The 26200-nt window shown below is 31.8% G+C and overlaps 2 protein-coding genes across 2 annotated transcripts; both read left to right on the top strand.

Annotated features, from left to right (window-relative positions):
- The first annotated feature begins 9911 nt into the window (after positions 1 to 9911).
- LOC123700063 (odorant receptor coreceptor) lies at positions 9912 to 18401 on the top strand. Its single transcript, XM_045647175.1, has 12 exons — positions 9912 to 9940; positions 10611 to 10845; positions 11112 to 11211; positions 11773 to 11983; positions 13519 to 13655; positions 14105 to 14265; positions 14803 to 14989; positions 16322 to 16532; positions 16802 to 16901; positions 16969 to 17073; positions 17350 to 17505; positions 18232 to 18401. The coding sequence occupies exons 3-12, from the start codon at positions 11112 to 11114 to the stop codon at positions 18280 to 18282; spliced, it is 1419 nt and encodes a 472-aa protein (XP_045503131.1). The 5' UTR covers positions 9912 to 9940; positions 10611 to 10845; the 3' UTR covers positions 18283 to 18401.
- Positions 18402 to 23458: 5057 nt separating this feature from the next.
- On the top strand, positions 23459 to 24568 carry LOC123700135 (aquaporin-like). The gene has a single exon (XM_045647267.1). The coding sequence runs from the start codon at positions 23590 to 23592 to the stop codon at positions 24394 to 24396; it is 807 nt and encodes a 268-aa protein (XP_045503223.1). The 5' UTR covers positions 23459 to 23589; the 3' UTR covers positions 24397 to 24568.
- Positions 24569 to 26200: the final 1632 nt, after the last annotated feature.

Genomic DNA, 26200 nt, shown 5'->3' with positions numbered 1-26200 from the left:
TCGTGCGTATTGCTTACAAACTATATACACCTAAACGCTAATCGTACCTTTCCGTTCGCACATTTGTTATTATCATGAATTAAGAATCTGTTTTCAAAATCTGGGATGCTACCTTTTGGTGGTAATAATGTCCTGGTAGCAACTGCATCAATAGGATGAACTTTTTCTTCGTTTTCATTAACATTTATAGTCGTTTGATCTACATTATCTTCTGTGATATCAAATTTAGCCATCGTCCCTTCACGTGGAAATTTATCAGGTTTAATCACATGGCTCTCAATATTTAAAACTAATAAACATAGCACAGAAACTATCAATGCTCTGAACATTTTAGATTTTACGCACTGCCGTTTATAAATCCAGAAGAAGCGACGCCACGAAACAAGTATTCTCAATGACAAAGTTACATTTGCTGTTCCTCCTTATATAGGTGCGAATTTGGAAATAAAAAAAAACTAAAATGAATCGTGCGCCTTCGTCCTAGTGTTGAAAATAGAGTGGCATTTCATGCATTTAAAGTGTGATTAAAAGAGCTTTATTAATTGACTTGGATAACGTTTTTTCCAAAATGCACATGGAAATCAATAGCAGGAAAAAACAGTTTTCTATGATTAATAAGTAGGAAAACAATGTTGTTCCAGAAGCTTACTGCATTTTATAAGATTGCTATGAGAGATACCTACAAACTGATGTGGATTTTTTTAGTAAAACGAAAATATATTATTTTACAGCTGGTGTCGTAACCAGTCATAAAACATCGACTTTTCAATTCTTAGTATCAATCTTTCTTTATTTCCTGTACTTACACATAATATTTGTTTACTATTCCGTTAAAATCAATATTTCTTAAGATTTCCCTTAAAATCTGAAGTGCAGTAGAACTTACGTATTGAATAATACAAGCAATTTGACGATAAACTAAACTTGTTCCCAAGAACTTTTGTACAAGTTTTCAAACTATTTCACGCTGTAGTTTCTCGAAGGTTCTTCGTTTGGTAAATTGACGAATGTCATAGTAAAGAGTCGAAGAAAGGTCGGTGTTTTATTGACATTTTCAAAATGATTGGCACTGGCCACTGATAAGATTATGCCACTATCGGTAAAGTAAAAATGTTGGTACAGGAAAGATGACAGTCTGGATCAGCCGTACTATAATACAAGGGGCTACTACAGACTACTAGGCTATACTCTTTACCATTCATTCAAAAAGTTTACTATTCTGGAAATGGAACCTCAGAAATAAGATTTATTTATTTATTTATTAAGGCTCATTAGCAGCTGTACATCGATGAAATTACATAAAAAATACACAAAAAATATAGAACTTGATGGACAACCAATATAAAATGAGCACTGCATGCACTATTAAAACTACGTTAAACACATTCAATACATTCTAAAATAATCAGTTAATAAATTATAAACAAGTAAAAATTAATTCATATAATATCTCTATCTTAATTCATAAAAAATAATAATCAAATTAATTATAATTTAAAACAAGTAAAAAGTGAAACGTTACTTTAAAATACATTCTAAAACAGTCAAGTAAATTCATTTAAAACACAGAATTTACTGTAGAGCAATCATTTACAAGGGCAAAGCTTTATAGATATTTAATAACTAGTGGTCCACCCCGGCTTCGCCCGTGGTACATATTTCAAAATAAAAGGCCTATCCCGGGTAGCGGGTCTAGCCTATGTCCTTTCCCGGGTATCAAAATATCTCCATACCAAATTTCATGCAATTTGGTTCAGTAGTTTAGGCGTTATTGTGTAACAGACAGACAGACAGAGTTACTTTCGCATTTATAATATTAGTATGGATAAACATAATATTATGTATATTGTATAATATTGTGAATATCGAACTATGAATAATATTGTGATAATATATTGTAAAAATATGCAAAAAATAAATTATTTTTGTTGAACTTTAACTTCTTCTTAGTATTACGTATACAAATATTTTAAAATAATTTATGTAATTCGATCGATTCTAAGAATGCTAATGTAAAAGCTTGTTTTAGTATATTCCAGATACCTATCTTATAGTATTTCCCAACTTTATTATTTAAAGATCTATTTTTATTGACAGAGTATATTAAAAACTGTTTGTTCGTATTAACCTTTATTTCTTACATCACAGGATAATATGTAGAGAAACTTTATATTCAACCACATGCAGTGTTTTTTTGATGTTCTTTTGTGTTGAGTCCTGATAATTATTTCATAATGTTTTAATAATTTCAGGAAAACGAATTACTTAATTTTAATTTCTGTTTTGATATAAAACCAAAGCTTAATAAAAATCTTTCTGAAAGAGTCTCTGAAACGTTTATGCTATCCTATTCCCGTCTGTGAGCGCTACGCGTGACCGAATCATCGTCTGAATCAATGAACCTATTATTTATGATCGCCTGGTAGCCTATGTTTTTGATCCAGTGAAATAGGGAAGTTTAAAAAATACTTACTTAGTTTCCCATTTAAATCTTTAAATACTTAAATTACTAAAACCATTTTTTATTATTCTATGTCGGTATAAACATATAATATGTAATTTCTAGATTATGGATTGGTCTCCGCGCGCGCGCTACTAGAAAAAACAATCCATACTAATATTATAAATGCGAAAGTAACTCTGTCTGTCTCTCTGTTACTCAATCACGCCTAAACTACTGAACCAATCTTCATGAAATTTGGTATGGAGACATTTTGATTCCCGAGAAAGGACATAGGCTACTTTTTACCCCGGGAAATAGGATAGGTTTTATCCCGGAATCCCACGGGAACGGTAACGATGAGGGTTTTTCTTTGACTGCGCGGGCGAAGCTGCGGGCGGAAAGCTAGTATGCTATATTGTGATATAAATAATAAATTAAAATTAAATAATGTCGTTAAACAAGTTTTATAAAAAAGTAGGCGTAAACTTAAAATAGTTAGTAACTTCAAGTAAACACATACAAAAAGTAACAATGAAATTTTGCTTGAACAGCAGAAAACCAAAACATTCAATACCAGGCTCTCATAAATATGTAAGAGTTCAGTCGATTCAATCACATATTGTAGTGAAGTGGGCGGGGTATTTTCCCTAGAGCATGCGTAAACAAGGTAACAAATTTAAACATCCAAGCGTTGACTGCAAAAAGGTGGGACGGGACAATCACTATAAAGCACAAGGGAAGTGAATTTATTTGGGAAATTGGTTTACAATCGATAAAAATTGAAGTTATAAACCTTAATTATTGTCGCACAAGTTTGTCAGATAATGATATCAAGCGAAATAAATCCTACTTTATAGAACTCAATTTAAATTTTCCTCTCAAAAATTGCCTGTTTCTATCAAATTGGTGCTTATGTTCATTTTTTTAATTACTTTTCAAGCATAGCCTACGGTCCATTTTATGCATATGTCGCCGTCATCTGTTTGAATCTGCTATTTGTTTGAATGACTAGCGCGTTCATACAATGACGAAATTCGATTGAATGTCTAGGCCGAACATTGATTTTACAAGCGTCAGTCTACGTCCAACTAGTTAGATATGGGTAAGCCCATGTTACAATCTTGATCAGAGATTTTTTTTTATTTTTTTTAATATTTTTTTTTTTATTTTTTTCTTATAAGATGATATTATAACGCTCGCCATATGATTGCTGAATGGTTAGCGCGTTCAGATCAGCAACTGTCGCTAGTCAATAATGACGACAGTTGCTGAGAACTTACTATGTATTTCCAAAAGTTCACAAGAAGACGGTTGCAAGCCGACGGAGCTTTGAGGCCCATAAGCTTGGAGCTTTCCGCCCACGCAGACAGCTAGCAATCGCGAAGCTCTTTATTATCTTTGAGAGCCTTGTATCCAATGTTTTGGTTTAGAGTCCAGATTATTCAAATGAAACAAGGTTCCGCCGGTTGTAGGCACCCACTGACAATGTATGTTGTGAAAAAATGCACGCGTCTATAATAAATTAGTTACCTCGGTTACATTTTATTCAAGACACAAAAGATTCTTACTATTACCAAGAATTTACAAGGAATATAAAAAAACCCAAGAAATTATGGACTTTAGTAAATAAATTAGCTAATAACAAAACTGTAAAATGTACTTTACCTACTAAATTACTTATAAATTCTGAATATATTACCGAGCCAAATGAAATATGCCAGATATTTAATCAATATTTTTCTACAATAGGATCTCGTCTAGCAAATTTAATACCCCTACAATATCAAACCAACTCTTCCTCAACCTTACCTAAATCACCATCAAAAAAGTACGAATTATCCACTTTTGATCCGTGTACACCTAATGAAATTTTAAAAATTATAAATAACCTTAATTCAAACTGTAGTACAGGTCTTGATGGTATTACCACAAAAGCAATTAAATGCATTAAAGAAAAATTGAATCATACCTTAAGCGATTGTTTCAACCAAGCTATAAGTCAAGGACGTTTTCCGGATTCGTTAAAAATAGCGAAGGTAACTCCTATCTATAAGAGTGGTTCAAAATTTGAACCTGGTAACTATAGGCCAATTTCGGTGTTGCCAGTGTTGTCAAAAATATTAGAGAAAATTTTACACACGAGATTAGAAAAATATTTAGACTCATTTAATTTTATTTCAGTGCGTCAATACGGTTTTAAGCCAAAAAGTAACACTCTGTCAGCGACTATAGACCTGACTACTAAAATAAAACAGAACATTGACGCAAAAAATTTAGTTTTGGGAGTATTTATTGACCTACAAAAGGCCTTCGATACCGTTTCTCACGAACTTTTAATTAAGAAATTAGCATCCATTAACATTACTGGTAAAGCACTAGACATGCTGAAATCATATTTAAAAAATCGATCACAAATCGTTAAAATAGATAACTACAATAGCATTCCCTTACCAATTACGTGTGGCATACCACAAGGTTCGATTTTAGGCCCATTGCTTTTTTTAATTTATATTAATAATTTACAAGATTTAAAACTAAATGGTCATCTAACACTTTATGCGGATGACACCTGTCTGTTTTATTTTGGTCCCTCTATACATGACATGATAAAGCAAGCACAAAATGATTTAAATAAATTAAATAAATGGTTTCAATGCAATCTACTAACAATAAATATATCTAAAACGTGTTATATTAAATTCAAAGCTCAGAACAAAATTATTCCACCACACGCTCCACTTAAAATTAACGGTGTTGTATTAGAACATAAAACTCACGAGAAATACCTAGGTTTGCGAATCGACAGCTCTCTAAAATGGAATTATCACATCGACCACCTAAAAAATAAATTATCAGCACTTCTTAGATCTCTGCGTAATATCACTTCTTGCATTCCTCATAAATTACGCCACACCATCTACAACACGTTAGTCAAACCTCACCTAATGTATTTAATAGAAGTATGGGGTAGCGCTTACAAAAATAAATTAGCGCCACTACAAATTTTACAAAATAAAATTATTAAAACCATTTTTAAATATCCTTTTTTAACTTCTACAAATAAAATCTACGACGATACTAAAATAATGAATTTAAAACAATTATACTTTTATAATACGTGTATGTTCATCCACAAAGCGCTACATAAAAACATAAATACAAATATAATATTCTCAACATCAAATCGCCACTATCCTAATAGACGAGCTAGCTATCTTGCCCTCCCGAAGATCCGAACGAATTATGGAAGGCGAACGGCAACATACGAGGGAGCACGTTTCTATAACGGATTGCCAAGCAAATTAAAAAGTGTAAACTCATTCATTGTATTCAAAAAACAATTAGCGAAACACATCCTGGAAGACCACACGCTCAAACTTTGAATGCAATGAATGAGTACCTAACCTAAACTTATGTTTATAGTATGTAACTTACTCTAAATTTTTAACTAACGAATGATATTTTTTATAAATACCTATGTTTAAAATTTAAGTTTCTCATGTAAGTGACCTAATGTCTTAATGGGAATAAATGTCTTTAAACCTAAACCTACATCCTATTTTGATCAAATTAAAATACACCCATTGGAGACATAAAATATCCAAGACATATTTTGACATATTTCATTCATAATTAATTTGTTCAAAAGTCAGAATTCACATAATAAGACAAGGTTAAAATAACTGCCTTTACCAATTATAGTTGTAGATAAAATATTAATTTAATCAATTATTATCATACAACTTTAAGAGAGCCTCCCCGATACATGATTCCAGAAAGTTTCAATTTTAAAGCAATCCAAACATTAAATTTAATATGTTAACATTTTAGATTTATAAACTGTTTTCTTTATAAATTAAAAAAAAAATACTTATAAGAAAACTCCTTTCGTAGAAATAAGATAAAAATATCCTTATAATATTACTTATACATATAAAAAATAAGATGAATTTTATATAGACATTGATTACACTTCCTTATTATGTCTTTCTTTTACGTGCTTCCTCTGTACGTGCTTGTATTATACGAGATACGAGAATGTGCCAGAATTCGATCTGCCCAAAAGCCTTAATTTTATTACGATATGCTCCCGTTACGTTATGTCAGCCTGGTATCTTATGTTTTGGTTTTCTACGGATCATGCTGTTTCAGAAGTTATAGTTTGTTAATGAATGAAAAACGTAATTATTTTCACTACAAATACAAAGAAAAAATCTTTTTAAGAAAATAGGACCAATAATTATTATTAGACTATTTATTTGAAAGTCAAATTTAACTTCAAGCGATTGGTCTGATAAAATTTAATTGTCTAATAATATTTCATTAAACAATAATATGTTGATATTTTATCCGAGAAACTCTCAAGACGTCTGAAAGGCCTTAATGATTTTTTTCGGTTTGTGTCCGCTTAGATTATAATTATTATGCTAATAATAATTGTTAAAATAACAAACTTTTATTTGGCTAGGTGCTCCAAAAGAAATAATTCAACATAAGCCTTACTACGATTTAATTAATTGTTTTACTTTGTGTCGTAGCATAATGTAGTTTATGCTTACGAATTCCGTATGGATAACTTCTTTGTAAGTAAATAGTATGTTGCAGACCGTATAAAGTTTTTATTGAGCCTTAGGGACTTCTTATGCCTGTAGCCCTCGGAATAGCAGATACTTTCTGTTTTTAACTAAGTATATTCAGGATGACACAGTTCTTAGAAAAACTAAAGGATGGCTTTGAAAAGCTGAAACTTTTTAACTGACTCGTTTCGTTCATTATTTTAATTTAGAAATAGATCTTGTCCACAAACTAATGATACTTACAATGAACAACCGTATGACCCTGCCTACGTGTGTTTCGAAACTGCGGGATATTATTAGAACATAATGTTAAATTATTTTTTAAAGTGCTTTTAAATTATTAAAAAAAATGATGCGAAACAAATGAAACAGCAGTGTTTTTTTTAACCGAAAACAAAAACATTGAGTACCAGGCTCTCATAGCTTAATAGGTAGTTAATTATTGTTTGGGCAGTTGCGAAAACACAGCATCGATGGGCTTTCCCACGGCTCTCCTGTAAGCCACGCCCCTTGTTTATAAAACGAGCTCAATATTCAAAACAATGTATTAGCGCATCATAAACGCCAGGATACATTTTCATAGTTTTGATTGACTAAAGAAATCCCGCTAGCTTATAGATAATAAAATAAAATATAATCTAGTAAAAAAAAATGCTTAATGATTATAGTAATGAGCCTTCCTCCTTCAGAACTAGTGCCATATATTTTTCCCTCGATAAAAATGCATTATTATTGGAAAAAGTTAACTATTAATATTGAAGAAAATAAGTGAATTTCCTTTGTGTTCCTCCTAACAGACATAACGAGCAAACTATACTTTATAACTCAATAATAAAGTCAGACATAGGTAGAGGGATAACGTAGTTATAACAAAATAATGGACATGTTTTGTACAAGAACCACGCGCTACGACGTGACGCGGTTCGCTTAGATTTATGTATCAAATTGTTTTCGGACCTTTAGCTGTATTAAATGTGTGTAGTAAATAAATCTTCAAGTAAGAATTTGTACTATCTTATTCTCGGATGGTAAAGATTCTAAGTTAATTCTAAGTTCTTCACTTTGTTTTTAATGGCGGACATGCAGTGTGCTAGATAATAAAATGTATTTTCCCAGTCCCACGTTCGAGTAATTAAATGAAATGAAATGAAAGAATTTCAATGATTGTCGATTGATCCTTTTTAACATAGGTAAGTATATTATTATGAGCGAGACAAATAGATTTTTCAGATAGAGGGATAGCCACGCTCGTTGTTTACAAAATGGCTACGAAATGCAAAACATTCTACCAGGATAACAGGATAGTAAAGAGATACTTTAGAAGAGATCCATTCATCGAAAGGATATCCCTAGGGCCTAGACTAAACTACTACATGTCAATAATTTTTATTTACTTAGAACAACCTATAAAATACAATTTGAATGAATTAATAATATGTTACCAAAGTAAATAAAATAAAAAAAAATACAGTCTCTATCTGGCTGGATACAAAAGGTTATATTTAAAATGTACAACCTTTTTCGTAACAAGGTGGAATGATAGGGTTTGAAGACGTGTACGGTGTAAGGAATGAATAGGTAAAAAGAATATTCTAATACATACCGTGGTCTGAAGTCACGGCATACAGAAAGGAATTTAATTCCCTCTCCTGCCTATAGACACGTTCTAAATGACACGACGTGATACCATTCTAAGGGAAAGGTTTATTTAACACACGTTTTTGATTGCTTTTGAAAAAAATTATAAAGGACAAAGGTATTTTAAACGTGCACACTTTATGTTTATACTGGTAAATTGTGTAGTGTAACTTTTCTATGAAAGTAGAAAGATGAGGCGAAAATGGTGTAATTATTGCATCAAAAATACGTAGAGCATACAATATTTATAGTGTTGTTTTCCTTGTAAGAGTGGAATAGACATATTATTACCATTCTATCTTCTAGGAAAAATGTCTTTGTTTCTTAGTTGAGTTCATTATGGAATCATTTTCCTATGTTTCCAAGGATATAATTATTATGATACGGTTTAGGATGAATAAAAGCTTCGTTTGACCGTAGAGGTCATAATAATCCCTTTCTCATAGCGTTGTTTCGAAGACGACACAAATCCTGAAACTTACAACGGAAAGGAAAGGTTTTCGCATAATATTCTTTCAATTTATTTCAATAGAAGTTAATTAAAAAAATAGTATAAACATTTACACGATTTTCTAGGCATTTATAGACCTTTTTTTCGAAAAAGAAAGCCTTAAACATTAAGCCAACTTTGCCCATTTGTAACAAAGTCATTTAACCAAAATATATAACATAAAAATATGATAAAACATCTCAACTTCTTACCAACTACCAACATCTAATAGAATTGGTCCAAATGAGGTAAGAATATTTCACGGAGAAGAATGATTGGACGGAATAAGTTCTATCTCATAAATTGCTTAATAAAACTATGCCTTCGACTCGCTTAACTTTCAAAGGGGATTTTGGTCCAAATTACGAAACTCTGAAAAGTTTTGCTCTAGTTACCGACTGCGATAAAATATGATTAGTGTTTATTTTATGAATGTAACCTTCATTCTCCGGGGCATTTTGCAGCGAATACAGAATTAGTTTTGATCCTGTGGGCACGGAAACTTTTTGACGAAATATTAATGTTCAAAGTATCCGCATTTTAAGCAATACATTTTTATTTATTTCAACATACTCCTCTTTTAAAGTCGGTCAAAAACTAGATCATGATTTACTGTCACGTTTCGTTCATACGTGTGTAAATTAATTAAAAATAAAACTTACAGAAAGAACAATTAGAATTGTTAACTGCTATCAAATTGTACAATTTAGAAGCATATTTCATGACATGCGGCTTATTGCGGCCGGTCATTGATTAATTTTATATTGTGTTTATTGCTTGCTATACCTGTAGGTATGTTATATATTTTATTTTACTCAATATATTATAATTTTGATACTGCATCCCTTATATTAATAAATTGCTTTAGGAATTTTTTATTTTATATTTTTTTTTTATTTTGGAAAAATATTATATTGGTCCAATAAAACATATGGCTCAAAAGTCACCTGTTATTCGAAAAAAGTTACGAAGTATTTTTTATGCCTTGAACGATATAAATTATAAGTCCATATAAAAAAAATACAAGTACATCCTTTAAATATAAAGGCCCACAAGAATTCATTTTTGCTTCTATAGCAATGAAGGAAAGGAAATCGAGGGTGGGTAGCTACTAGCTCGTGTAATATATTCTTATTTGCTCAACATACGAGCGGTAGTTCTCGTTTTATTAGTCCACACTGTTTGTTGGTAAATATTTAATAGATGTCGATTAGATAAAGCTTTGTTGTGTACTTACCAGTTTAATTATATACCAGAGAAAATTGAAAATACGGCATCGACTCAAATATTTACTTTAAAAGCAAATAGATTATGAAACAGACAGTGACATTGGTTGTACCGTTTGTTATTTTATTGATCCAGTAAAATGGTGACTTAAACGAAGAATTTAATCGCCAATAATTAAAGGTTTCCTCAACTAACACAAGGGTATCATAAATAATAGAGTCAGGGAATGTTCCAGATGTCAAATGAACACGTGTGAAATCTCACGGCTCCTATTGGTCAGTTTGATTTTGAATTTGGAAGGCGGCATTGCAAAAGTTATGAAAAATCGATCATTTGATTGAACGCGTTTGGGAAAGACGCACGTCTTACATGATTACATAAATAATTAAGAAATAAATAATGCAGATGAAGGGAGGGAAGGATTGAATATATTTTTTATATTTAACGGAAAAGAAAACATAGTTTTCAAGGTAATACATAATCATAAAAAAACTTAACACATGCAAAACTTTTATAAGACTAGATTGATAAAATATTAAGTTTTTTTGGATTTTTTTTTCTTTATCATTAGGTATTTTTAATGTAACTGCCCTTTTGAGCTCTTAAATACACGACCAATTATATTGACATCTTAAACTAGAGATACAATTGTGCCACAAGCCCTTTTTTGGTCCCGTCTAAAAGAACTTTTTAATCTATTTACCCAATGACTTGAAAATTATGGTTACCGTTGCAGATGATGACCAAAACGAAGACCCAGGGTCTGGTATCAGACTTGATGCCCAATATCAAGTTGATGCAAATGGCCGGCCACTTCTTATTCAATTATCATTCGGGTAAGATATTTAAGGTGTTGTAGAAAAAAAAAGCGTGTGTGCCGAGCGCACGTGTCCGAAGTGAAACTTCTTTGGCAAGATTCGAAATCTACCAAAATCGTCGCCTTACTCCATTACGTGACGGTATTATCATGATGCAACTTTGAAATTTTACTACGTAAAGCGCGCGCCTAAAAAAGTTTCATTTAAAAAATTTCCGTTCCAAATAAATAAGATTAACATTTCAGCAACTCGACTTCCAGCGCCTATTTTCCATCAAAAAAAAAAAATAAGAAATAGGAAAAATATTCAAGCCTGAAACTACAAATGAGTATTCTAAAGAAGATATAGACTAAGAATAGTTTGATTTTATCAGTAAAATGTAAAATTGTACGTTAAATGTTTTTTTTAGTAATGTTTAAAAGCTAAAAAGCACACATTCGTAGTGCGTAGCTTGTTCTACGTAGAATGTACTACGTAGCTATCCTACTAACTTGTGCTACTCACATAAAAACGGGATTAACTAGTCGATGTTCATAGAAACTGTATTTATATTGTTGAAATTTTAATCGTTTTTTGTAGAAAATGGGGGTATGACAACACTCCTACGAAAGATCTACGCCAGTGTCCATGCGATCTTGCTCGTAGCGCACTATCTCTGTATGGGAGCTAATATGGCCCAGTATTCTGATGAGGTCAACGAACTCACAGCCAACACGATTACTATATTGTTTTTCGCACATTCGATCATCAAGTTGGCCTTCTTTGCTATCACTTCGAAGAACTTTTACAGGTGAGATGTAAAAAATGCAGCAGTGTTGTGCAATTTCGCTTAAAAATCTATAAGGGTTTGTATAATAATTTGTATAGTAGTTAATTTGTCATAATCTGAATGGAACTCTCTCCCTAGCTCCATATTTCCCGCACAATACAATCTGGACCTTTTCAAAGCGAGGGTGAACAGGCTTCTTCTAGGCAGACGTGCATCCAAGTAGACCACATCGCCGCTTTCCATCAGGTGGGATCGTGGTCAAACGTCTGCCTATTCATTATAAAAAAAAAAAAAAAAAATCATAATCAAAGATAATTTATTTGTATAAATCAACAAATTGTAAGTTTCCTCGCTAAAAGTGATTTGCCATGGTGTAATACTAAAGTTATCACGAAAATATTTTATGTAATTCAAAGTACTATTAATTTTACTAAATTATTAGCTCACATCAACTATTAAATTCGTTAGTCAGGAAACGATATCCAAATTCCATAAATGCTACATCTGTTAAATTATTTAAATGATTACGCAATTATAATATTGACGGTGAAGAGAAGAAGCAAAAAGGCGAATGACAAACCACTCAAGAAAAAAAATGCCTCATTAAAGCTTTTCAAATAATGTATTAAAAATCTCACAGTCCTGAATCTGATGGCAGAGCAAATATCTATCAGGTCGTTGTTACAAAGGAAATTCATTTCCACCCAATTTCAATTTAACAGGACAACAAAGGGCAGAGAATAGATTCTACAACCAAAGCGCCCTCATCTAATATATAAAAATCAATGCCACTTTTCGTTGTAATTCCATAACTCGAGAACGGCTGAACCGATTTCGATAATTCTTTTTTTATTATATTCCTTGAAGTACGAGGATGGTTCTTATGTAGAGAAAACGTAAACATGTACCACGGGCGAAGCCGGGGCGGACCGCTAGTTTTCTTTTAAAATTTTTTCGTAATATTCCTATTACATCGCGCACAAAGAACAATATAATTTAATCTACATTTAATTTTATCTCAAAGTATTATTCCGTTGAGTTTCTGTAATAATTTAGCTGTATAGAAGCGATTTCTCGGTAAAGTTTTTCTTTGAATCTAATCCTTTCATATTTTAGGTGTTCTTGGCTTAAGTTTATTGCTCAGTAATAAAGTCTAGAAGATTTTAACGTAAAAATAAATAAATGATCAAAATTTAAGATCAAAGACTTTTTGTTTTTGTATCATGTGTAATTTAACTGCTTAAAGAGCTTTTCAAAGTTCACGTTATACTATATTTCACATCGTTATAAAACTGTTTTTTCCATTGAATTCTCGAACTTTCTAGAACTAATCAAAATTCAGACTTATATTAAAAGTTACAGACTGCTCATGAAACACAGAGTCCTGTGTGTTCGACGACAACGACTTTTATTAGCTTCACCTGTATGTTAATATGTAAACGACTCCAGAGTCGATTTTGACCCACTTTAAACGGACAGATGTTGACGATACGGTAATTTCATGAATTAAAGCTTGTTTTTAGGTTTTTAACTGTTATTTCGTAATTTACATTTAGAACTCTAGCCGTCTGGAACCAGTCGAATAGTCACCCTCTATTCACGGAGTCTGATGCACGGTACCATCAGCTGGCTCTCACCAAAATGAGGAGGCTCCTGTATTTCATTTGCGCTATGACTGTTTTATCTGTTGTGTGTAAGTAGATTTAATATCTAGGATTTATCATATATTTTTAATACCAGGAGCTAGAAGGTTTATTGTGGATAGACGGAGAATTTTTAAGTACAATACAAAAATTTTGAAACTGTAGGGATATTTCCTATGCTGGCAATATTCTTGTATAGAAATAAGTAAAATAAAGGGTACAAAATAGAGATAATACACTACTTTGATTTTAGGTAATAGCAAGTTTTTAAAGACATCTAACCTCGAAAGCGGGCTCTACTATACAATAACATAATTTGATATAGGTAGTATTTTATTGTTTAAAACTCATTATTTTCATACTCACCCAACACAATAATTAGCTCAAATCCTCTTAATCAAAGCCCTAATCCCTTAATTAAACTTTTAAGATAAATTTTCTAATCTTATCGCGTTCCCTTAAATAATTGCAAAAATATAACAATTACCTTTATTTATAGGCTGGGTGACAATAACATTCTTTGGAGAGTCGGTTCGTTTGATTCTGGATAAGGAAACAAATGAAACTCTGACTGAACCAGCGCCTCGTCTGCCCGTGAAGGCATGGTATCCATTCGACGCTATGAGTGGCACGATGTACATTGTCGCTTTTGTTTTCCAGGTAAGGTTTGAGTGGTGAATGTAGTGTGTAATGGTTAACTACACTGTTTAAACATTATCCTAACTTTTATGTGTTGTGGTAAACATTGCTAAGATATAGTGTGGTACAGTCAGTACCTTAATTGTTAATCTTTTGAAATATACTCATATTTTCGTCAATTCGATAAGATTTGATTGAATGATTACAAATTTAAATGTTTCTATCAATCAATGTGGGAATCACCCACTTTGATCGATTAAGATAATCTACTTTTGACTGATATTGTACATAATATTACTTTTAAGCCTCGTTGTTTCATTATATTTTTTGAAGTGAAACTTCTTTATCGGGGTTGGAAAAAAATTTTGTATAACATTTTTTTCGTTACGCGTAACATTTTTCCGTTACGCGCCATCTTTTTCTTATCCCTACCATGCGTGATTCGACGTATTTCTGTAAAGTTGCATATAGTAAATTATTTTTTGAAAAATAAGGTCATAAATAAGTTTCACTTCTTACGTGTGTACACACACGAACACATTTTTTTTTACTTCTTAGGTATACTGGCTGTTCTTCTCCATGATAATAGCAAACCTCATGGATGTGATGTTCTGTTCCTGGTTGATATTTGCGTGTGAACAACTACAACACTTGAAGGCAATAATGAAGCCGCTGATGGAACTTAGCGCGTCTCTGGATACCTACAGACCTAACACTGCGGAGCTTTTTAGAGTGTCTTCAACAGGTTTTAATAGCAACATATAGGAAATATTATGACAAAACACAATCACACGTACACACACATACCTAGACATAATATATAAATCCATACACCCACACAAATAAACACATAGTATATTCAGTACAGTAGATACAGTTTTCCTGTACATATTATGTCTTATTAAACTATGTATGTAAGAAAATGATATCCTTATCATTTGAACAATCATTAAAATTATATGTTTGTTAAAGTGTTTCTAATAAACATAATTTAGTTGAAAACAATGGAAATTAAAATAATTAAATACGACTATACGAGAGCAAGTACTATTCATAATGATTAATGACATAGTAATTCGCGAAACAATAACCAAAGTGAAATGTTTCATGATATTCATTATATGATTGTATTCCTGTGTAAGTAGATAATATTTCAATTATGTTGTTTGTAAAATCGGATTATAAAGCTCTCGACTTCGTCATCGATAATTAGTTTTAACTTAGTGATACATATTAACAACTTTGTTGTTTACGTTACCAATTTCAAGAAAGAATAAGTTGATAACCGTAAACTCTAAAGTATAGTTAATAGTACAAAAAGAACAAAGAAAAACAATATGAAAGAAACCAAAAATAAATATGAAAAGAACAAGCTCATTGATGTTCAAACGAAATGCCGCGCTCTCAGATTTCTATAGGCAAATATGTCACCCACTGGCTTTATACAACCTCAAGCGTGCCAAGAAATAAATTACAATGTTGCGATTATGCCACGTAGCTATGTGATTTATCCCGTGTCTCTTTTACTTGAAGCATATTTCGCGAAATACATTTGGGTCACGAGAACCTGTAAGAAAGGGAAGCGAATTTGGTATACTATATACTATGTATATATATTCGCCTTTCTTTATTTATTGAAAGGTTTGTCTTGGTGCTATAAATTAGCGCTTTGTTGTCTAATGTATGTGACGAAAATACGTTTAGGGCTACGTATGTTTATAGTCTTCTTGTAGCCGTGTTCCATTGTTTGGCTGTGTAACATATTATATCTAAATATCGGTGTAATATTAAGTTGTGTTTATTTAATAAAAAAAATATTTTAGATTTCTAGAATCTAATGTAAATAATTTATGTTGTTTGACCATTGACCATATTATCATATTTTTTCAAATACGAAGCGTTTTTATTTACCTACTTAGCAACGATTTATTAAGATTCATAGCTTAGATCATTAAGTAATTCATAGACAGTTCGTAGTTGAGCGTAAAACAACATTTTAAATTACATTAATTTTTAATATTTTATAAAATATAAACCACCTAACTGCTGATTTAATCGTTAAACTCAATAATTTCAGATAAATCAGAAAAAGAGCCGCTCGATCTGGATATTCGTGGTATCTACTCAACTCAAACGGACTTCGGCATGACGCTCCGAGGCGCAGGAGGCAGGCTGCAGACCTTTGGCCAGAACGCACCAAATAATCCAAATGGCTTGACGCAGAAGCAAGAGATGTTGGCGCGATCAGCTATAAAGTACTGGGTGGAACGGCATAAGCATGTAGTGAGGTTAATAATTTTAGATCAAGTAAATCACCGTGTGATTGACAAATATAATATGTTATATTGTTTGTATTTTATCCATCAGCTCAGAATAAGATTTGCAATATTAAAAATCACCACAATATTATCATAGTTATAATCGTGTCATCAAAACTGTATCCACCAAACTACTGAAGTATATTTTAAATTCAAAATAAATATCATTAATATTTTATTTCCTTCATCTCATAATTTTACTTCAGATAATTATTAGATTCAATAATTTTCATTTCTAGGCTCGTCTCTTCTATCGGAGATACGTATGGTACTGCTCTGCTCTTTCACATGCTTGTTTCTACTATTACTTTAACTTTATTAGCTTATCAGGCTACCAAGGTAAGTTCTTTTTTTGGCAAAATATGCATTTTTTCTAGAAATAGTTTAAAGTGTTGTATGTTTTCAGATAAACGGATTAAATGTCTACGCATTTAGTACTGTTGGTTATCTTAGCTACACTCTGGGACAAGTTTTTCATTTCTGTATATTTGGCAACAGACTCATTGAAGAGGTAATCAATATTTTATTTGGTCAGTTAGACAAAAAAAATTACGTTAAAAGACTTTATTTTATGTCCTGATCTCCTTATTTTCCAAATATTATAGAAGAAAATTATTGTTTCGATTCAATTTCACTAAGCCGCTTAAAAATGGCATCATCTTTTAGTTCATATAACTTCATTTTACAGAGCTTCCTGCAAAATACTATCCAATAATTTTGCAGATTCATAAAATTTGCTTTAACTTTCAATCACGGTGTAATATTGTATTGAATAACTATGTACCAGAGCTCATCAGTCATGGAAGCGGCTTACTCCTGTCAGTGGTATGACGGGTCAGAAGAAGCCAAGACATTCGTCCAGATCGTGTGCCAGCAATGCCAGAAAGCTATGAGCATTTCGGGCGCCAAGTTCTTCACGGTTTCACTTGATTTGTTCGCTTCTGTGAGTATTTGTGTTTCATATCCTTACTGTTGCTGGTCGCCTAGTACATTAGTAATAATTAATTACATGTTTGACTATCCATTATTATGGTAAGTACATATTATTAACAATATTATGTGTGTACTCCTGGATAGTATCAGCCACCGTACCATGATATGTTTTAAAGCAGTATTATTTCCAGTTTAGAAAAATGATAGCATTATATAGATCGTCTAGCGCACATCACTGTCCCATACTGGCAATAATACCCCTTTAAGATCCATTATAGTTAACCCCTGTTTTTCTTTTTCTTAAAACACGACCGACCATGCCTTAACCGCTTCAATAGAATGAAACAGAATATTTTTTCCCTCATTTGCATGTCTCTTTCATAGTTAAAAATTCAATGTAAAATAAAATAATACTAGTAGAATAAACCGCAATTAATCAATATGAGTGATTGTTAGAGGTTAAATAAGAGAGATTTATAGTTCGCAATGTCCCGTAATACCTGTGATTGATCACCCCCTATAGCTTTCAGTTTTCGGGCGACAGACAAAATATATCCACATTGTATATTTATTTACTTATGATATATATTATATTCTTATTATATATTTATAGAGTTGTTTGGGTAATCTCTAGGTTATGCACATTTAGCATACTTATTATGATTGTCGAAATTTGTGTATCTCTCTCTCTCGTGTATTTTCAACTTTGCTTATTGACATTTTGTTTTTTTCCCAGGTACTTGGTGCCGTCGTGACGTATTTCATGGTTTTAGTACAATTGAAGTAAAAAGCAATCACACTCATTTACAATTTATATTAATATTTTATTAAGTTAAGGAATAAATTATACTAATAATTAACTGAGTATTTTTATGTATAGTAAATAGCAGGATACTTGAGCTTACTATATAGTTAATAAATGTTTCATCACATATTTATTATATTAGTCATTGGTTTTTCCTTGCCCTATTATTTCAGTGTTTCTATTCGTTCCTTTAAATATTTCTTTAATAAATATCGTTTGGGGCTGTCCATTAATCACGTGAGGCTCGAAAGGGGGGGAGGGGTCCATCAAAAAATCACGAAATATCACCAGGGGGAGGGGGGGGGGGGGGGGGTAAAGTAATATATCACGTGTATTTATTTTTTCGGCAAGCGCGCGATACTCAACCGAAAACCGGCGTTACATGTATTTATTTTTAGTCAAACGCGTACAACTTTTTCGCATTTCTTTCATTATTTTTATGTCATTCAAAAACAAACTGCAATCTTTCTGTCTACCTATGAACGTTTATTATAGTAGTCTTTAATTTTCTATAATAAAATTAGATGATACTTATACCAGTATTTTTTTATAAATAAAAAATTGATTCTTTGCAGGTACGAAAAAATACACGTGGTATAGGAGGGAGGGGGGAGGGGTAATCTTAAACCTCACCACGTATCACCAAGAGGGAGGGGGGGGGGGGTTCAAAATATGCCAAAAAAAAACATCACGTGATTAATGGATGGCCCCTTGTTGTAAAATATATGTACCTATATGTTAAATCGGTACCTTATGTTTCTAGCAAATTAATGCCTATCCTCGTTTTACCATTCCTTTGCAATACTACTTTTATGTTTTAAAGGGAATATTTTAATACATAAGTACCTACGTCTTGAATAGTAAATGTGATCAAAACTATAGTTTCCTAGAAGTAATCCAGATGAATAATAATACATAGGTAGATATAACAAATTATATTATATTTTATTTCCATAGAGTTCAGTTTTGGGCTTTTCGTGCAGTTTTCTTTGTTAAATGTGCCAAAAGCAATTAATTTTTTTTATGTATCCCTTCCTTTTACAGTTGATTTCATTTTATTTTCAAATTATTAACTTATTTCTTAATTTCCCTTGCCTCCAAAATAATTAAAAAAACGTTTGTATATAAATAATATGAATATAGTAATTACTTGTCGCTTAATTAACTACATTATCAATGACAATATTTCCTTTCAATAAGCGATCAATTTAAAATGACAGAACAAATAACAATTTTATCGTCTGGATAATATCTAAATTCTGTTATCTATGATAATCAATACGTGTGAATTGAGGGGCGGATCAGGATGGAATTTCATAATGTGTAGGTATTAAAACCTATTATAATTAATGACTTTTTACTAAGATAAAATATATGGAAATAATATTTTGATCTTTGAAAATCCTAAAAGAAATTTTTAAATGCATAAGTTTGTATTAGCCTTGAAAACCTTGCCTTGAAACTATGTATTTCTGAAAATAATTAAGGGCTTAATAATATTTTTTTTATAAAATGATTCCATGTTGTTCGTTTATCTAATTAATTTTAGTTGCAGTTCCTTCTGAAAGAAGAAGTATTACCTATTTATACTTTTTTAGTAGTGCCTGAATCTCCTAGTCTTATTTTTTGGCAAAGCGTAAGCGTCTTTAGAGACGGGAAGGAAAAAATCATAAATACTGAAATACCTAATGTTGTTTTTGGTTCAGGGTGAAATGACGCAAACGTTATTGACTACGTAAAGCCTGATAAATGAAGATAACAATTATTATCATATTTACGTGATTTATATTGCAGTGTATTTAGTCGCTACTGGTAAAGTTAATATTGATTTACTAACGGGTATTGTTTTCTATTTAAGTCTAATACAATATAAAGGTTTTCAAGATATGTATGTCATGTCAAAATAATAATGTAATAGATATGAATAGATAGCATTTTGATGAATGTTTATGAGTTAGCAGTTGATGACTGGGTTCATACAATCACATCAACGATTGCATGATTAAAATAATCGAGATAGAGAAAGATGTTACCAAAGCAGAATTCAATACAGAACACCTAATTCAGTTTTCGACAGGTCGTTTAAACTGACTAAAATAATTTGTTTATAGTTTACAATAATAGTAGGTACCTACACCTGCATCGATATTTTAAAATATTATAAAGACAATCTGTATCCGATTGCTTAGTCATTATCCTAAGCGTATTTTTATTTTGAAAACGTTATCGATATGTTACTAATAAATAAGTATAGATAGGTAGATGCTTATCATCTGTGATTACCTGTAACATTGAAATAGATTTAGGTATTAACAGATTGCACAAGATTTACCATTATCATTAACAATAGGTTAAACGAAATGATCGCAGTTAACTTAAAATATTTAAAAATATATACAGCTATGCCCACGTGGTCAAAGAAAATTACTTTCTGAATGAGATATTTCATCGTGATTAAAATTAGCATTACTTTCTAGCTTCTAATCTACCTCTAGCCACAAATAGTACCATAAAATTGCTCTGTTGCTACGTGAAAGAGAGGCAAACAAACACATGATTGCATTAATTATTTAGTAAGGATATAAGGATAAATAAACAGATTCTTCGTCCTATAATAATTAAATAAAAACTACAAACGTTTTAGATAAATTAATACTTTTTCAGCAAGATACGCTCGTATAATTGAGGATCTCATTATTCTATAATTACTAAGATCTTGGATTAGACATGATCAATTTCTCAAGAAAATCCAATTACAGGATTGAAATTAGACGCTTTTTCTTCTCGTATATAAAATTCTAGTTTCTAAAGGAAAACCTTGCTGAATTCGCGTTACATCTTAAGCTTTCGTGAGATTAAATCTTTTAATTAAATGCATGGAGCGGCTAAAATCCAAATGAATTATAAAATATATGAGCAATCAATTTTACTCTTTACGCCTAAGTTAATTTCGGCTGCTAAGCAAATTTCTTGTTTTAATTAACGCAGGGGTCCGTTAATAAAATTTTATGCGACGATTTATCACAGGAACGTTTACCATTTGTTTTCGGTTTGTTAATTTAGTCGTTTAAACAATGGGCGACCATTAATGGATTTAATTATTTCTGTTCGAGGTATAGTTTATTCTGATTTATATTAGTAGTGTTAAGCTTAATTTATTACCTGGGATCTATTGTTTTGTTGTTATTGATTTCAGTGCGCGTTGTATTATTTATGTATACACAGGGATGTGCACAGGTGATTATTCCGTAACTGTTGCATATATAAAAAAACTTTAAACTGATATCGAAAGCCCTCAATCTAATAAGTAAAATGACAATAATAACTTTTTATAAATTAACCGGGAAATATCCAAAAAAATTACATCAAACACGCCCATACGGTTAATTTCCCATACATTTTGTATTCAAAGCAAATGTTCAAAGTGACATCCTCGTTTTGGAATACCATTATATTCCACATCGAGCTCTATTTACAGTTTCTTAATGAGTTGTCATTAAAATTAGTGAAGTAATATAAGCACGAAGCCAAAAAAAGAAGCAAAACCTTTCATATTACATGTTCGGAATAGTCGTATATAATATTATCATATACTAAATGTATGGGCGTGTTTGATGTAAATTTTTTGGATATTTAACTATAATTATTGCCTGTGCACACTTATCGATTACACCCTGTATTGTCATCGTGTTTATTACTATGTTGATCTGCAGTTTTACAAATACTAAACTGGCTTAGTGAAGGGCGCTGGGTTCCAGGTTGTGAATTCCTGCGTTGCCTTGTTGGATTAGTGTCTCAGTTATACATCCTTCCTCTATGGATTAGTGCATTATCCACAGTTTCAATGATCTATTTTATTTACCAGTACCAACCTTATAATAAAATTAATAGACATTTTAATTTTTATTACCTAATAGACACTTTTTTGTTAGTTCCCACCAGGGATACTGTGAAATAAAAACCAAAGATTTTTCTATGATTTTATATTGATTTCTTGATTTGAATAAAAATATTTTTTTCATGAAAGTGTTCATATCGCCAGATTTCTTGTCTAATCGCAATATCAGAGATTAAAATTTAGAGAATTTCTATTTTGATATTGTGATCTTACCTTACCTACCTACCTACCTTCTAGATATTCCAAATTTTTGTTTTGGTAGCAGTTGACTGGACTAACTAATTTGGATTAAATATTGATAGGTTATAAAAAGGACGAATAAATTGTTATACATTACATACTATACTTTTATCAAATACTCAACGTTATCAAACAGGAAGCACACGCACGAATTGAGTCAGCGATTTTTATCCTAATAAGTAGGTATAACATGTTTTTTGTGAAGCAGATAACGTATTTTTAATTGGATGCTCATTGCTCACTTATCGTTTATATAGGATTTTTTTTTATATAATTATATTGTAATTATTAAATGATACTTTTGCAAAAACCTATTCACACATTTAATTTTATAAATTATTTATTTATGACGTGGAATGAAGTTCAACAGCTAACAATATAAAGTTTTAGTTAAAAAACACAAATCATAGAGACTGTTTACAATATTTATATGGATATGTTCGACAAAACTTTACACGCGCTCATAGAATTTCCAGAATGTTCCCTGTATCTCTCATGTGCATAATATTATGTAGATTTCTGTTATATCGCCCCGAAACAAATTCATGGAAATGTCACAGTAACTTATATTGAGCAAAATTTCTTACAACATTTCTATTTTCTGTCCAATTTACAACTAGCCCAAATCCCAATTATATTATTTTCAGATAAACGTGACAAATTTTCAACGATAGGTACGTGATTTTTTCATCAAAAATATACATCATTCTCTATTGTATAAATCATAACGCCTTGTCCAATGACTATCATAAATGTCCAAAATTAGATTATAAAACCCGTCTAATTGAATAAGAAGAACTGCCAGTTTAAAATCTAGGTTGGATTTATTTATTATCCCATCTAGTTTCTAAATTGCTTTCAAGTCTACTTCAGTCAAGTCTATTTAATTTGTTCCATAAATTTAATTATAGTCTATCACTCTCTTTTCTAATCAAATATTTGCATTATCAACAATACGTACTTCATTTGAACACTGATTGTATCAATTGTATCAAATCGGGGAGATAACAGTTCATTATGCTTTGATTTTCAGTTACATTATCCCTTACGATCAATAATTCAGTAGACGGGTGCGGAGACAGACGCGCGGCGAAGTGAACCCAAGTGTTATGTAGTGATTCATGAAACTAACCGTTAGCTCAGTGTAAACAATGTCAGTGAACGCGCAACTCGTCGGATTGACCGAGGTCGAGATCGAAAAGATACCAATAAAAACTGTGCTATGGAAAACGCTGAATTGGAGGGCGATAGTGGCGGAATTTGTAGCGACGATGATGCTGGTATCCCTGGGATGTATGACATGTATACCTCACGATGGTTCCGTGCACCAACCAATGTACGGACCGTTGGGTTTCGGTTTGATCGTCCTTTTTAATATTCAAACGTTTGCCCACATCTCTGGGGCACATATGAATCCTGTTGTTACACTAGCAGCTATGATTTGGGGTCAGGTTTCTATACTCTTGGGTATAATGTATATAATCGTGCAATGTGCTGGTGCTATTATTGGCTATGGAATACTGGTTGCTTTATCTCCATCAGGGTTTGTTGAAGCTGGTGTTTGTACCACAACGCCATTACTGAAGTATACGATATACCAGGCAATTGGTATTGAAGTAATGTTGACAGCTGCTCTCGTGTTTATAACATGTGCTGTTTGGGATCCAGTGAATAAAGATAACCAAGAAAGCAATTCAGTGAAGTTTGGATTAACCATAGCAGGATTATCGTTAGCTGGTGGACCTTTAACTGGCGCTAGTATGAACCCAGCAAGGTCGTTAGGACCTGCTTTATGGACATCCACTTGGAAGTCTCATTGGATATACTGGCTTGGACCTTTTCTGGGAGGTATCTTTGCGTCTGTGTTTTATAAATATGTATGGCTGAAGGTAGATAAAATTAAACCTGATATATTAACATGGCCGGATAGCGGAGAAGGCTTGACGAAAATGTTGTAATAGAAGACTGATTATTTAATAATTTTAGTTTTAAGTTTTATTGTGTGATAATATAAATAGTAATAGGTACAATAGTGAAGACTTAAACGTAGTGATTGAGGAAAATTGTTATTATTAAGGAAACTGTTTATTATGCGCAAAATAATAATAATTAAAGTACTTTATTTACATTTATAAGAGTATGTATTTTTCTTCTAAGTTGTTCAATAATTTATTAAATGTATGAATATCGTTTATTTATAAAATAAGTTAATAAATAATAATACATCCTCGATATTTTACATGAAATGTGTGTTTGTGTGTTTATGTTAATGTTTAAAAATGTATATACTATAAAATTTACTAATATCCTTTTAAAATCGAATTCTCTAACAATTGAAGACGAGGGTAATGACTGACCCACTGAATCGGTGTCAACAGCCGCCTATCAAAGTGCTAATATTTACTTCTGTTTAGATGAATCACCCGCTTTTTATGGACAATGCAAATTAGTTCCCATATGGTGCCAAAAACTACGTGACACCAAAATTTACAGCTACAGTCAGTCCAAAGAATTTCGTAGTAATAGTACAGTCAGTACAAAAAATGTTGAATAAATAATAATTCTAGGCAAAAATCGCTTACCTAATTAAGAGGCCTACACCACCGAAACTAGCGCCACCGAACATTTTATTTCTTTACTCCTTAACCAGATCAAATTTAAAAAATCTAGCTCGGTACTTTGCTAGTATATTACTTGTAGTATTTTTGGTATTACTTTTCACTATTCTAACTGTTCATTATTCTAGAGAACTTTTGATTACCGCCAAAAGTGGCCACTTTTGGCGGTAATTAAAAGTTCTCCTAATTTACCAAATGCAAAATAATGAAAAGTAATACCAAAAATACTACAAGTAATATACTAGCAAAGTACCGAGCTAGATTTTTTTAATTTGATCTGGTTTAGGAGTAAAAAAATATAATGTTGGGGGGGCGCTAGTTTCGGTGGTGTAGTCGCCTTAATATAAAATTACTAGATTTCCGCCCGCGGCTTCACCCGCGTTTGCAAAGGAAAACCCGCATAGTTCCCGTTCCCGTGGGATTTCCGGGATAAAAACTATCCTATGTGTTAATCCAAGTTACCCTCTATATGTGTGCTAAATTTCATTGTGATCGGTTCAGTAGTTTTTACGTGAAAGAGTAACAAACATCCATACATCCATACAAACTTTCGCATTTATAATATTAGTAGGATTATTTTATGATATTATTTTTGTAAAGAAGTTAATTTCTATTGACTATTCAGAATGTACCTGCTCTGTTTTATTATTATTTTTAATTATTATGACATTAATAAATTCAAATTCAATGTAACAAGCAAGGTAATCGCGTGATATTTATTTTGCATAAAGCGATCCATCGCATGCCATCGCTCTTCTACTCACTTAGGCCATTCAGCTATCAATTATTTGAATGTAAGTTTATACTTTCTAAGTTTCTATATATTACTTAGCAGCTCATAATTTTTTTTGAAAAAGGTAAAAAATCATATTAAGTATATTAAAAAGTGATAAACATCTTAGTTACCGGTATTCCCAGAAGTGTGATTTTTGACGTGACAACGTTTTATAATTCGATAGAGCCGCCTGCACGCACGAAAAAACATGACTCATGCGGCGTTACCTCGCTCTGAGGCGTTCCATGTATGTATGTGCTTGAAGTGCGAGCGAGAGCGCGGAACGAGCGACAAAGAAGCACAATCGGACGTTGTCACGTTCAACTATCGTCAGTAAACCGACTTTACAGACAACCAATTTTTTTTAAT

This window comes from Colias croceus, chromosome 19 (assembly GCF_905220415.1).
Source record: "Colias croceus chromosome 19, ilColCroc2.1".
In the NCBI taxonomy this organism is placed as follows: Eukaryota; Metazoa; Arthropoda; class Insecta; order Lepidoptera; family Pieridae; genus Colias; species Colias croceus.
The sequence above is the reverse complement of the archived record's forward strand: the minus strand, read 5'-3'. Positions and strand labels throughout refer to the sequence as shown.